Below are 15,493 nucleotides of genomic sequence, written 5' to 3' on the forward strand. Positions count from 1 at the left end.
GCGGCCGCTTCGTGAAGCACAAGTGACCTGGACCAACGTGTTACAAAAAACTCCACCTCCTGTCCTGACACCAACGCCCCATGGGGCCTTACTCACATGCTCATACACACCGTTAACACACACCAGGATGCATGCACATATCATCACACATATATTCTTTGTCACACACAAAAGGATGAAGTGGAGTGGGGGGTGTTCACACTCTCTTAACGCCTTTGCCCAGGGGGATGCGTCTCGTCTGTCTATTCAGGATTTGACAATTCCCAGTCCTGTCCAAAAGCACAGAGAGAGACATTCTGGTGTTACTGTATCCATACTGAGAAGAAAATACGCCTTGAATGTCAGGAGGAACACAACCCAGCATGCAATATGTGACACAAAACCACCTGGGGGTTTAATTCTTGGCATGTTATCTGAAAATAGAGGCTGCTATTTGGATCTGCATTGTTTTTTTTTTTTTATATTTTACTACTTTATACGGCCTCCTCGGAAAACAAGTCCTTATCATCACCATTCAGCTATGTGGTAAACAGGTTTGGCATTTTAATTACTTGGTGACAACACAGGACAACAGAACAGTGGGGTGTCAGCGAGGCTTTGTCTTGGGGAAAATGGCGATCAGTCACCAAAATGCAGTTAACTGTGTTCAAACTGTCTCTGTCCAAAACAGCTACAGGTCTTAGTTTTAAACTGAAAAATGGATGTCATATGTTGTTTTGCACTGCATCCAAGTGTGACACAAAAACACAGGTTACACAAAGAGTTTGTAGTAAAAAATAGCAACATGGAGGAGATGAGCTGACATTGCGAGACCATGTTTTAACCTCTGAGCAGCAATTAAAATGTTCACTGAGGGACAGCCACAATTAAAACCCTCTTCTTTACCAGCAGGTGGTAGTAAAGTCCAGGCTAACTCTCTTTAAACTTTAAACCTGAGCTTCCTCCAACTCAAACATGAACCTTGACGAACCCGGAAGAGATGGGAACACTGTACTTGGCTAAAAGCCCATAAATGGCTGCTCTGAGAACACTTACTGCAATGAAAAGACAGAATACAATGTTTTCTTTGAACGTCACTGGGTTACACAATACACGTTTTATTTGCTTCATATTAACATTTTATTTCTTTGGTATACTTTTTTCACACTAGTTACATATAAACATGTTTTACAATGGTCTATTTCCACAAAAAAAGGAGTTGGAAAACAACATTTGGCACGTACGACTTTGGCAACAATACTTGTCGAAACAGTTTCTCAGCTCTGGTGTAGTATGAGGGTGCGTTTGTGCATCCGAGAATGAAGGTGTGACGTGAGATGATGTTGCAACCGACAACCGCTCTCTGTCACTCCTGTGATGCACATCCCTGAGCACCCAAACAGCACTGGCACACTTGTGATAACAAGGAGGCACTTTTTTATCATTGACACACACTCACTGACAAATCTTCTGACTGGTCTGCAGCCTGGCTATCGAATGCCCACCGAGCCTACAACAGCTGTGTAACATCTGCACTGTACATTATTACATTCTTACACCAACAAAGTGCTGACAAAAGTGCATATTTACAGAGTGTTAAAAGGTCCAGAAAAAAGTCTTCGCAGAGCATCACAGACTAAGTTAAAAGGCATATCGACTGATGAAACCACCAGATTTGATGAAGGACATGATGTAATACAGTACTTTTGGCCAGTGAAGTACCAGTGTGGAGACATTTCCAGCAACTCTACCTGTACATATACCTACCTCAAAGGGATGCTATAAAAAAGATCCAGATATTCTATTTCGAAAGCTCCAACTTTCTGTATTAAAAAGTGAAGTGTTTTGTTAATCCTTCTCAGTTGGTCAGATTGTCACCTCTGCACTTTTCACTCAATCTGATAAACCTTCACTGTGTCTGAATTCTTCACAGTACAAACTGATGTATGTGAAATTTCAGCTGATTAAGCACATGAAAGATATATGAATGCATACACCAAAAAATGAAATACTGACTGATGAGCCGGTGGTAACTGTCACTTCCATAGCCTCCACCTGGTCAGAGGACATTTTCTGAATCGTTTGACAGAAAACCAAACAGAAGGAACTTCAATCCACAACAGCAAATTGATGTCCAAACTATCTTTTATGTTTCGACATGAAGTCTTCATCAGGTATCAATCTATAATTTATTCAACGATTTAGTGATAAAATATGTCTTTAACAAAAGAGCTAAACAGGAAAGATTCCCACCCAGTGTTACAAACACATCTGCTTGGCTGTGAAAATGTGTTTGTATGTACTCATAATGCATGTTTCACTCTTCATACTGGACTGTATGCAGTAACAGCACTTATTATTCAGTAAACACTGTAAGTATGTGAAATGCACTAACAATTAACACACTCTTTTTCTTGCCTGAACCAGCATCTGTAAAGTCACATTTAAAATGAATGGAAACAACCAGAGTATGCAAAACTGATGTTATTTTGATGTCAAAAAGTTGCATATTTTAGCTTTGAAAGTTTTTTTTTGCTCACAGAAGAACATCGGTTTCTCTTGTCGCCAGGCCCCCAACAAAGGTATAGTATAATATAGTATTCTGGGAGCCATCATTATAAACAGTCCTTTGACAATCCCACCATTGTGGATCTTTAAGGGATCTTCAGTCAGTACCTCCAGTAGTCACATCTCAAAGTGACGGTAGATGCTCTCCACGTAGCTCAGTACTCTTTGCCAGTCAGGACCGCCTGATCTCAGCATCTCCTCTACTGTCTGTGGAACAAAGATTTCAAATAAGTTCATAAGCTCAAAATCAACCTTTCACCTCTCAGAGAAAAGTCAGACGAGGCTTTGCTGTAAAAATAAAAATTTGCTTTATTTATAAAAGACACCACGGCTTACCAGGGTTTGTGCAATCCCTACAGTCTCTCCCGTTTTGAATGCCAGATTGAGATTCTCCCTCTACAAAGAAAAGAGCGAATCGATAAGTAGAACACCAAAAATCACTTGGTCCTATCCATTAAACAGGCACCAGGCACAGTTCCTACCTTGTTCTCTGGAGTGAGATTGCTGTAAGGGATGTGTGAAGGGAGGTATGTGTGGTAGACGGCACAGAAGGCAAGACCGTCGGCCCAACTGCTGCTGAAGTTGGTGATGTCAATATTCTGCATGGAGAGAAACGACAGAACTTAATTTTACTATTTGTTCAGGTTTTAACTCAGTAAGCTGACTGCGGGCTATCCCCTTATTCACTTTAACTAATCAGAATTCACCACAACCTCTGTGAGCCAATCATTTTGAAAAACTTTGAAATCTGCTAAGAGTCTAATCACCAAAGACTCCTCACATATGTCTCACAAACGTTTCCTATTGTGCACACTATATCAACTAAATGATTTTATCTTTAAGCCCTTCGTTCAGTTAGTCCATCCTGACTGAACCATGCAAGCTGGGGCTGTCAAATATTATCATCAATACGTCAGCTGTTGCTTGACTATTCACTATTCAATTACATCTATTACATTATGCTTTGGGATTTAGCCTTTCAAGACCAGTGTAAATTTACATGAAACGTCACATGTAAACTAAAGGATCACCTTGTAGCCTTGTGTTCGGCTCTGACACCAGCGGAGCAACGAGTTTCTCTTTGAGCCTCCGTGACGACGCAGCAGCAGGTTGAAACCATCTTGGGATCTGAAAACAACAAGACAAACAAACTGCTGAGGTCTTCAGATGTTTTGGTTTAAACACCGCAGGAGATCAGTTGGGCTTTTGCGGACAAAAATCTTGTCACATAGTTGACTCTGTTATTGAAAAGACAGCCTAATTAACACATTGATTCAAGTAAGAGAGGTGTATTGGCCCCAATTTCAGGCTTTATGAGTTCACCAGACAAATGTACTTGGGTCAAAATGAGTAATTAGATTAACACAGGATGTAGCAATTAGGCTGGTCTCTTAGACACAATGGTTTGTCAGTGTGTGTGTGTGTGTGTGTGTGTGTGTGTGTGTGTGTGTGTGTGTGTGTGTGTGTGTGTGTGCGTGTAGACTCACTTGGTGGGAGGAAGCTCAGTCAGGGCAGAGTTGTACTTGTTTAGAGACTCCTCACGTTTTCCTGTACAGACAAGCAACCATATTTCATTACCAAACAGCATGCTGTCATAATGAAGTGGCTACTCCAATGGTGCAGAGAGAGAGGTTTAGCTACACCACCCTTAAACATGTTAAAATGAATTTCTCCATGTTTAAAGCAGCATTAGTTGACCTTTGGCCACTTCGGGGCAGCAGAACAAGCTATAACATGAGCCAGGTCTCCATCCAAATGAATTTGAGAAAATCTGCGATTTTTAGGAGTTGGTTCATCAAGATAAGCAATAGGTGGCGCCAATTCTCCAGTCGGGAGATGATGCAATTAAAAGAGCTCCAGTTGAACCTCAAATGGTGAAAAACAATGTTGAAAACACAATGGAAATATGGCATTCATGTTTGTTTCATGTATCAATTTAAGGAGCGTTACAGTCATTGCTCCATACACATCTGATGTTTTAGTCTGCTGCTATTTTTCATCTCTTCAGTAGAGTGGAGTGGGAACTGAAGACGTTAAAGTCACATGCAAGTCAGTTTTCATTGTACCAACAGTGAAGTTTTGGCCCCTAAAACTAAAATAGTGATCTGAAAGACACTACAACACCTCGTAGAGCCGAGGGGAACTGCAGGGTTCGGTAATAATTACCTGTAACTTTTTTTAAATAACTTTCACATTATGCATAGTCATGAAAGTGAAAAAATGGCTGTACCACAAATACATGCATACTGTGACACATTGTATGCAAGCATTTTGTACACACACACCTGTGTCAGTGTTTGACTTGCTGTCTTGCCAATCCAGACTTCTCCGGCCTCTTAGTTGCCCCAAGCTCTATAAAACAAACAGGATTCATTCAAATGAGGTCAGACATTTCCTGGCTAACAACCAAACTCTAATGAAGGACTTTCCTCCAGATAAAGTATCTCACCTTGTTTGTAGGTCCAACTGTTGAGGCAGTATTGAACTGGGAAGTTCCATTCTGCACGGTGAGAGAGTCTGAGGAGGCAGGTAATCTAGACAGGCTTCTGTAGCATCACAACACATAGTTAGGAGAGCAGACACGATAAATCAAAACCAACTGTTCATTTTTCTAGGACAGCTGTTCCACTCGGCTCCAGCTGTAAATTAAGCTGTTTAAAGTGTCCTCAAGTGGCCCCGTGAAGGCCTGTGGGTTGAATGCAACACATTCAAATGAAACCACTATCGCAGTCCTGACCAAATTTGGTGATTGGTATCCATTTGTGACTGCTATGTCACAGACAAAAAATGTGGGAGACAAAAAAAGAGGCTTTGTTAGAAATATCTGACTGTCTGAGAACATTTGTGCCACCACATGATGCTTCAGTAATGTGGTGCAGAAATCTGTTTTTGTGTATTCCCAAAAAGCACATGGTCAGACGGTTCCTCTCACCTTGACCTCTCTGTGGTTACCGTCCTTCGTGTCTCACTGGATCGCACCTCCTCTCCACTCCTTTCCTTATTGGTCACATTTCTCAGGTAACGTTTAGTCACATCTTTATAGTCTGTTCTGGCCTCCTCACTGGCAACATTCTTCGGCAATTCATTCTGACTGCTACTTTCCGTCCCTTCTCGTCCCAACCTGTACACCCCCCTCTCTCTGCCCCTCTGGGTCCCTTCTTTGCCTTCAGAGCTGTTGGTTGGTTCTCCATTGGGCCTCTCTTGCTCCTGACATGGAGCCTGGGTGTCAGTTTTGCCTTGGGCCTGTTTGAGAGTAGCCAGTCTCTGCCTGCTCTCCTTCAACTCCCCTCTCAGGGTGACCAGTTGCATATCAGCCTCCTTCTGTCTCTGCTGGGCGGCAGCCAGCTCCCTCTCGACATCCTTGTGCGCAGTTCGGAGCGCAGTCAGCTCTTCTTCTGCCTCGGCTCTAAGGCGGTCTGCCACTGACACGGCCACCTGTAGGTCAGCCTGGAACTGTAGCCATTCCCCACGCTCCATCTGGAAGGGAAACAATAGGGCTGTTTATGTGAAGAACGCTGTTATTCCAACTGATTGATGATGTTTATGTGAACACAAACTCATATCTATGGTGCCTTGTCTTTCTTAAAATATAATCTAGATGGTAGTACACAAAAAAGCCCTACAATTTAACTCACATGGTCTTCCATGTGCCTGAAATCCTACGAACTCCAGCTGGCACTAAATTCCTTTTAAGTAATTTGTACAGTCAAATCAAGCTCCCTGGCCTTACTTTGTAACCCATACATGAGGCTCATGGTGACTTTTCTTCACGGAAGTGGGGCTAATGAGAATGTCAGTGGTTGTGCAGGTATTTAGTCATAAACAAAAGTACAAATTCAAATTGACCTGATGATAGGGTTAGACGAAAGTTTAAGGGGTCACCAACATTACTACAATTCATTCTGAGCCGCTAGCGTGGTTAACAACAATGGCTAACATAATACATGCAGCCTGTATTTTCATCACAGTATAAACAGACAACTCAAACTGCTACAATTAGACAAGCATGATCCTACTGCAAATCATTTTCTACAATAACTTAATACAAAGCACACAAAGGAATTTTTAAAACTCAAACTAAACTGCACGACTGCCAAAACAAACATCTCAACATACAAAGGCTATAATCAAATGAACAATCAAATATCCATTTGGCCCTCATTAGGAGAAGTTGAACTGAACTGATGGGCAAGCCTCAGCAAGCAGAGAGCAGAGGAGCTGGCAAGTCAACTCTAATGAGGCATAACTGAATTGTGAGCCAAAGGGTTTTGCTCAGTCTTTAATTCATGTGATCAAAAATCCACAAAACGAGAATATGTGCTCAATTTATATAAAAAAAAGACCTAACAAGTTTGGAAACAGACGGAAAAAACAGATCTCAGCAACATTTTGGGAGCGAGGCCAAGGTTGTATTGTGAAACTGTGTCACCAACACTGGCTGCATCTCAATAAGGGTTTTTTCTCCACCGTAACCTATGAGAGATTAGCAGCAGGGTTAGATGAAAACCTTCCCCTGATACTAGACTAGGTTTCACACCTTTAAGGACGAGTGATGTAGAAAATGTTTCCAGTTTTCATTCTATAAGAGTATTATTGCCTCGGACATCAAAAGATGCACTCGGAAACAAATTATGCTAGAAGGTGAACAATACCAGACCATTAAAAACGTTAAGCCACCATCATCATAAAAGGAGAGAGGAAGGACAATATTAGCGGTTGAAATCGTGCACAGATTTAATGCAGACTGTGGAGCAATGTAAGCCAGAGAGATGTGAGGGAATGCTGAGGAGCGGAGGGGCTGGGAAGGTTAGTAATTAGATGAAGAATGGATGGAGATGTGGAGGAGGAGGAGGCGATGTCTGAGCCAAGTCGCTCCCTCATCTGACCAGTGACTCAAGACCACAGCTGGACCCGATTACACTGGATACACACACACACAAACACACACACACACACACACACACACACACACACACACACACACACATATACGTATCATATTCTCTTCTTCTCTCCCACAAATACACCTCCCTTATTCTTTTACCTCACCACCAAACCACATTGTTAGGTTTTCTCACACACATCTCTCCCTGGCTACATGTGTCAAATGAACAGTAGGATAGCGGTCTTGGTTTGGGGACGTTTCATATTGAGTAACACTGAAACTCCTACTTGGACTTGAAGGATCTTGTCTTCACAGAGCCTTTGTTATCTGGAAGTGGACACTCCAACTGGAGCATGTCTGTTTAAGGAAACAGGAAGGGGCGCTCCTCAGTTCACACTGAGATAAGGGTGTGGATTGTCAGTCTTAAGACACACACACACACACACACACACACACACACACACACACACACACACACACACACACACACACACACACCCTTAAGAGCTGACCTAGTGCCCCACTGCAAGACCAGATGTGGTATCCAGCTTTCACGGATACACTTGTCTACACTTTTGATGCACATCTCCTGACAATTGTGTCAGAGTGTGTTTGTATGTGTGTTCCAAACATCTGTCCCAAGTTCACCTCCACACCCAGTCTTTCTAATACATACTTGGGGAAACATCCCAACTCCGTAATGGCTCCTCTCTCCAGCTTTACGTAGCCTGTGGTGTGTATTCAAAAAAGTGGTTCAATACACCATTACACCTATTAAGGGGCATTTCATTCCCTCTACAGCGTCACACGTGTACAAAATTGCCAACTTCTCCCCGACTCGGACATGAAAATAATCTAAATGTCCATAGACATCAAAGAAAAGGGTCCCAAGTCACTGCTATTTACTCTGCACTGCAAATTTGTACACAGCCTGCGCACAAGCCCCCTCCTCCAATCCTTCCAAAACACACTAAATCTTCATTCTACATGTGAACACAGCCTCCATGGCCCCCAAGATACAGGGCCCTTTTTGAGTCTGGGTTGCTGGAGCAGCCTAGCGAGGAGAAGAGAGAGCAAAGGGAACCCGGAGACCATTCCTGGAAATCTCCGACAGCGTTCACCTGGAACTGATTCCAAAGCAGGGCTTTGAGATCGACTAACTCTCCAGGAGGGAGGGAACGCAAATCTGACCAGCCACCCACACACCCACACACACACACTACCAAGCCATGAATGGAGTGTTTTCATTTTTGTTGGTTAAGACAATTGAACACTGGTGGTGCAAATAAGCACAGACAGATGGTACATCGGATAACATCCTTAGTAGTTCGCTGCACATTGGGTAGCCATGTGTCTTTTTTCGGAAATTCAGTTTAACTACAGTACATCACAAATACATTATGACTGTGAATAGACGGAGAAATATAGAAGCATTTGAGAAGGCAGGGATGAAGACAGACAAAGAGGCGCGGAGGGGAGGCTTAGCTGACAGAATGTGACTGGAAGAATAATGGCTATTTCATCTACATGGAAAAAAAGGTCAAAAAACAAGAGGTCAGAGCTGAAGAAAAAAGGCTTAAGCAACATGGGGTCATATGAAAAGATGGATGGAAGTGAAAGAACAGATTAGGAGTTGAGGAAGCAAGATAGAGGCGGGGTGGGGAGAAGACAGAGAGAGGAAGGAAGGGATAAGATAGAGAGGAGCAGTGCAGCAAAAGTTGGAGGGTAATTGTTTTGAGTTCTTGTGCTCAGGGAGGAGCGGCCAGCTCTCTGATGGAGAAAGAATGAGGGAATGAAGAAAAGGCAGAGAGGCACAGCGAGGGAAGGAGGAGGGAGGCTTCCCTACAAAGCTAAAACCAATTGCACAAGCCAAGACTTTCAATGCATCTGTACGTGTTTGTGAGTCTTCAGTCTCACGTGTAGCACACACACAAAAACACATGGCCAGTCAGTCACTGTGAGCTGCAGCCCCCGCCACCACCCCACCTCGCCACACAGCACACAACAAAACAAGTTTTGTCTCCTGAACAGCCGAATGTGAACCCCCCTCCTCCGCACTGCACTCCCCTTCCCTGGCTCTCCACAAAAAGGCTCCCAGGACAGCAGAGCAGACCGAGAGGGTTCATAAAGTCGAGCTTTGCTAGCTTACATTGCCCTACCGAGGGCCCATGTAAACACAGTGTTGGATTGCCCCAACGTCTAATACACGGCTATCTCTCAGTGCTATACCGCAGTCTCTCTGAGGTTTAGCTGGCCTGCGCAAGGCTTATATTTCTAGGTCCCTTAGAAGGATGTGGGAAAGTGGAGGAGAGAGGAAGGAAAGACAGGAGGGCGCAGGGATTGAATATCAAATAGAGAAAGAGGTGACACCGAGGAAGTATGGAGTAGAAGAGCTGGAGTACACAATTGTCATGAGTGTCAGATAAGCACTTGCAATTTAAATAATTCTTACACTAATACACAGTAAAATAAAAGAATAGGACTGTCACAGAGGGAAGAAAAGAGGAGAAAAGAGATGGGGCTGAGGGAGGCATACTGTATAGGTCATATTCCAGCTGTTGTAATCTGTGGCAGATCTAGAGGAAGCTGGGAGCCTCTGGCCACAATCCTCATAAGGGAGGGTCAGGAATTGGAACGAACAACTGACAGGAAATTACCACAGCATATCACCATCCTCATAAGACCATGAAACCCCTAAGAAACGCCTGAGCAATAGGACCGAAGAATGCTTGCAGAATATTTTTCTTATTTTTTCTTATTGTGCATGCTTTATTTAACTTTGGGTTTGGGACCTAATAATGGCTCAATCCAAAATAGCTGGTGGGTCCCTACAGGACAAGCATCTTTTGCTGGGGTCCAAGGAAGAGAAACAAATGTGTGTCATGGAAGCTTCACTTCCTACTTTAAAAACAATACAATCTGTAACAATGAACAGGTGACCTGCTAACATTCAAGATTTACTCCTTTCAAAAGGAGTCAGAAGATGATCTCAACAATTTCCCTCTTTTGAGCCTCTCAGGAGAAGCAGGAAGACCTCAATTAGCAAAGCTGCAGCTCCCAGTGGGACCCATTCCAAGGCCTATTGTGATAGGGGGAATGGAGGGTGACAGGGTGTCTTTTGGTGTTATCTCCTGGATGAAAGGTCACGAGCACTACTCTGACTTATGCATAATTGGACTACGTGACTTCCTGTTTACGTTGCTATACTTATCCACTTAAGTCTTTCATGTTCATTTTAGCATAAAATGTTTACTTGTTCACATTTTCAAAACAGTACGATTCACTTTTATCGTTACAAGAGAAAAGGCTTTAAGGATGAGGACTAACCAAATACTACAGTGTATGTGTGATCGTGAACCGAGCTTTTTATTATATAACATGTAACTGTACAAAGTATTGCAGGACATGCTAATGTGTAATGTTGCTCTTAACACAGCTCCATGCAAACCGCTTCCACGTGTGGAGAAATCCAAAACTGGACAAGCATACCACGTCTGGACAATTGCTGTTTGGGGGAATGTGGTCAATTACCACTAGTATCACACTGAACACACGGCCAAAAACTGGAGAGAATATATCTAAAAACAAACAACTTTTTCTATCACATCTCACCTGCAAAGTACTCTTCAAACTCTTCACTTCTGTCAGGAGATGCTTCAGTATCTCTGAGGGAAGGATACAGAAATGTCAGAGGACATCACATGCATATCAAATACAAAAAAAATGTCAAGGAAATGGATTTGCCCTTCTCAAAACAGGGAAATGTTAGGTCCACAATGAAATGAAAAGTTTTAGTGATCAAATAAAAACTCTGCAGGCCTGAATATCATTTATTGGCAATATATAAAGTATAGCTTTAAGAAAAAAATTAAATACTAGTACTATGACAGACATATGACTCTTGCCTGCTGTGTCTATGGCCCCATCCTGACTGGCAGTGACACCCAGTGCTGTCCTACCCTCCTCCAGCAGCATCTCCAGCTCCTCACCCCGGCTGTCCCCAGCTTCTTGACTGGGCAGTAAAGACTGACTCAGACCGCTGTCCCTTTCTCTCCAGTTCTGCCCCAAAGAACTGCCCACCACAGGTGAGGCACTACACAGAGAAGGGCTCTTTGCAGGGCTGATGGCCACAGTCTTCCCCTGGGAGACTGGAGACCGAGGGGTGGAGGTAGGAGGACCCCCATTCCTCCCCAAAGCAGCTTGTCCTTTAACCACAGTACTTCCTGGCTTGCTGTGCACCGGGCTTACTCCAGGGCCAATGGTGGAGCTATTTGAGCTGGCTGGTGGATGAGGCCTCCAATCAGGAGGGGGACTGGGAGTGGTAGGGGTGGTGCTGGACTGCACTTTCTTCCCACTGGATGAGAGGACTGGGACTGGAGGTGGAGATGAAACCGGGGCTGAAGGGGAAGGTCGAGGTGACGTAAGGTGAAGGAGTTGGGGGACACCAGGAATGAAAGTGGGCCCATCACTCTGTGGAGAAGCAGGAGGAGTGTGGAAACTATCCCCATGAGCCCCTAGAGAAAAAAACCCAAACTAAAATCAGATGAGATATATATATATATATATATATATATATATATATATATATATATATATATATATATATATGAATATGCAAATATTTCTCAGTTTAACTACCAAATACAAGATGTCTCCAACACCACTGATGTCCATTCTAAGTGGATATGGGCTGGAGGTTTTAAGTTTCACCAACACACATGTAAGTTGCATACTGAACTGTGATTGGCTTCCAAACCATGTGATGTCACAAAATCATGCTCATTTTAGACTGAAAGCACAGAGAAACTTTCCCCCTTCATCAGATGAATGTGAAAAAAGCCCTCTAGTGTCAAACTCTGCGCATACATCATTCTGCGCAGTATAAGGTCAGAAATCCCAGTGAAGTAACAATGAACAAAACTTATTTTGAGTGGATGGGGACTTTAAAATTATGAATACGTGTGAGAGGAAACAGAACAGATTGAAAGAACTGACTGGGCAGCTGAATCATGGACAGAATGAAGGGGAAAAAACAGTTTAGTGGTCACTTAGTCTGGCATGTTGACACTGAAAACACAATTCAGTGAGGTGACCAGAGCAGCAAGGCCCTCATTAGCCAGCAAACATCCAGGCCATGCCCCTGAATATGAATGCTTTAATACGGACATTCCTCTTGGACTGCTCATCCGCCATGTTGCTGCGACACTCATTCTCCAGATTCAGGAACACAGGACAAATACTTCCCATAGATAGAAGAATTTGCAGCAGACGGCCGCAAATACATTTCCAAACTTTGACACAATAACAGCAAGTGATTTTTTGCTTTTTGGCCCATAACAGCATGCCAACTTAAGAAGCTGTGGGAACCACTGGGCATGGTGTCTCCTGTTCGTTCCTCCTTTTTCCTTGTTTGGACAAAAGCATCACTGCTGGCAAAATGAATGTGTGTTTTCTTAAATGATGTAAGAGCAGCAGTCGGACATTTGCAAAGTTATGCACCACCTGCTGTAAGGCCAAATCATTGGGAAAGAATGACAGGATTGTCTAATAACTTTCTCATGCCACCCCTGCTTTTAATTTCTTCACTCCAAAAGTTACTGTGCTCGTCCAACCATGCGCACAGGGTGACAGGTTGACTGAATGAGAGAGTGTGTGTGGGTGCGTCCATTGAGGTCTCTGTGTATGTGTGTGTGTGTGTGTGTGTGTGTGTGTGTGTGTCAGATAGCATTAGGCTTCCTATGATTAATCCGCTGCCCTTGTGCTGAGCCGGAGAATTCTGCCGATTCATCACAGCTGGCCCGGCGGGGCCAGAACAAATCACACAGGGACGCGAGGAGAATGACCACTCACTGAGCAGCACACAGGAGGGCTGCCAAGATTCCTGCTGCCGCTCACCACACACACACACAGCCTTTCCGCTTTCTTCTCCTATTGTTGCCTTTAGTTTCCTGATTAGCCCTTATCCACCCCTCCTTCATACAGTCTCTAACATCCTTGCTCTTCCTGTATTTCTCTTCTTTTTCCCTGTGCCACCCTCCTCCTCCTCCACGTACCCGAGCCTTAAGGTGTGCTGTCTTTATTCTCAGAATATCTCAAAACATGAAGCGAACACACACACATTGCCAGGTGTGTGTGTGTGTGTGTGTGTGTACTGCCATATAAGAAGTAATTTGACCAGAGCCAGTGTTAAAAAAAAAAGGAATTGCTGGCTCATAAGCGTACGTATCTGTGTGTGTGCGTTGACCTACCTGTGGGTCCATGGCCGTCCTTGCTGGAAAAGTTGCCCATACTGCAGTGATGGGGTTTGGGCCACTGATGGAGCCCTGCGGGTGCTTGTTGCTCTTTCACTCAGTCCAGACCAAAGTGGCACTGTGGAGGTGACCTACACACACACACACACACACACACACACACACACACACACACACAGTGAGCTGATGGATGAAGTCATGCACTGTTATCCAGCTGAGAAACATTTCAGTGACTACAGCTCTGAACATAAACCTTGTCTCTCACAGTTCATGGCAGACTGAGGGACGTTACAGGGAACTGGTGCTGCTCGTTTTGAATGTTTGAACCAGTGACCCAGTGTGTTTACACAAGGAGGCGAAATCACAGGGACGAGATCGGCCAGAAGAAGCAGGCCACTCCAGTGTGACCACATGTGACAAACAAAGCTGTTGGCATGCCAGGTTTCAGTGCGTCTGAATGAGAATAATCTGCAAACATGAGATGGGAAATGCGCCAAAACCCACTCAGTCCGCGTCATCAAAACAACACAACTAGTTCGAGCTGGCAAAACAAATGTGAATTAAATGTTACATCATTTTGTTGTAACGCCACAGACTTTAACGCGCTATCAAAAACTTTCCGAACAAGTCCGAAGCAAGTGTGCATCCAGGAGTCTGAAAACGTGTTTAGAGAAGTTAGTTAACTTTTCTCCCAGTTCGTAAAACAAAACAAAAAAACACACACACACGCCTTTACTTTGAAAGAGCAACGAAAAGTGGATACAAACCCTCGAAAGCGGACTAAATAAATCCCGAATCCTTTTGTTCAGAGTTTGGTGAGGTGCTCTTCTTCTCCACGCTTTGCTTCCTTCAGCGCTGCCCAGCCAAGCGCACTGCCCTGCTGCGTCCTCGCCGAGGAGAGGGGGCGGCTGAGAGAGGGACGCCGCCGCCGCCGCTGCGTCTCCTCGGAACAAAGTTTAATCCAAGCAACATTTTGCTGCTGGGAACATCCCGACAAGAAGACGAAAGCCGATTGTAATCCGCACTAAAAAACCAACCGAGGGCAAAAATAACTGTGGACATCGATGACCGACGGCGCTGGATGTGTCCACTGGAGGGCACAGTTAGGCTGTGTGTCCGGAAGAACCTGTTGACTCTGTGGTGGCCCTCCCTCACTTACCTCCACACTTATTACGAAGCGGACTTATATCAGCTTTTACCAGATACAGTGTATTCCACCGTCCCCACTGAGTGTACAGATTATAGGAGATTTAAGATGCTGACAGCTTCAGTGCAACATCTGGATGCGCACAGCTGTGTGTGCTTTAAACTAAGGTGGTACGCTCAGAAATTAAATTACTTGTCTGATTACTCTTTGGCACTAATGCAACTCTATGGGTTGATTAATTCAGTCACAAACAACATACACATAACATGGTAAGTATAACATGGGATAAAAACACTAAAGGCTATTGGAACTTAAGTGACTGTTGTGACTTTCAGATTTAATTAGATATTACTCATTATACAAATAGTACATTCACTAAAATACTAAGCACAACTCTCTCTCAGCATTTCCTTTAATAAAACTGATAGATTCTGACTATTACATGTCATGTGGTAAACACACAGAATTTAGATCCAAAGAACCACAAACGAACCAAAGAACGTCTTTACTATGTTCAAACACCCGTAAATACTCTATACTTAGATGGGCTCCTTTATTGTAATCAGAAATGTAAAAAAAAATAAGACGATACCATCTTGTACAATCTGTAAGCAGGCTTATTTGAGGCTTACTTGACAGATCAAATAAACAATAGCACTTGTT

The 15,493-nt window shown here is 43.7% G+C and overlaps 1 protein-coding gene across 2 annotated transcripts; it reads right to left on the bottom strand.

The window, feature by feature from the left end:
* Positions 1 to 217: 217 nt before the first annotated feature.
* LOC139297573 (cytospin-A) lies at positions 218 to 14,662 on the bottom strand. 2 transcript variants are annotated; one of them, XM_070920307.1, is made up of 13 exons: positions 14,451 to 14,662; positions 13,681 to 13,814; positions 11,338 to 11,946; positions 11,045 to 11,097; positions 5,480 to 6,024; positions 4,997 to 5,093; positions 4,833 to 4,899; positions 4,035 to 4,095; positions 3,579 to 3,675; positions 3,030 to 3,146; positions 2,884 to 2,943; positions 2,656 to 2,754; positions 218 to 269 (listed from the first exon to the last, which is right to left on the bottom strand). In XM_070920307.1, the coding sequence occupies exons 2-12, from the start codon at positions 13,718 to 13,720 to the stop codon at positions 2,665 to 2,667; spliced, it is 1,836 nt and encodes a 611-aa protein (XP_070776408.1). In that variant the 5' UTR covers positions 13,721 to 13,814; positions 14,451 to 14,662; the 3' UTR covers positions 218 to 269; positions 2,656 to 2,664. The 2 variants fall into 2 exon arrangements, with proteins under 2 accessions (XP_070776408.1, XP_070776406.1); XM_070920305.1 differs by lacking the exon at positions 218 to 269 and having other exon boundaries at positions 1,083 to 2,754.
* Between the last annotated feature and the right edge of the window lie 831 nt (positions 14,663 to 15,493).

Source organism: Enoplosus armatus, chromosome 15 (assembly GCF_043641665.1).
Source record: "Enoplosus armatus isolate fEnoArm2 chromosome 15, fEnoArm2.hap1, whole genome shotgun sequence".
NCBI lineage: Eukaryota > Metazoa > Chordata > Actinopteri > Centrarchiformes > Enoplosidae > Enoplosus > Enoplosus armatus.

Excerpts from the sequence above, each read along its gene's own strand:
- LOC139297573 (XM_070920307.1), bottom strand. The coding sequence starts at position 13,720 with ATGGGCAACTTTTCCAGCAAGGACGGCCATGGACCCACAG. Across the intron at positions 11,947-13,680 it reads GGACGGCCATGGACCCACAG|GGGCTCATGGGGATAGTTTC; the intron begins GTAGGTCAACGC and ends TTTTTTCTCTAG. Across the intron at positions 4,900-4,996 it reads CAGTTGGACCTACAAACAAG|AGCTTGGGGCAACTAAGAGG; the intron begins GTGAGATACTTT and ends TTTGTTTTATAG.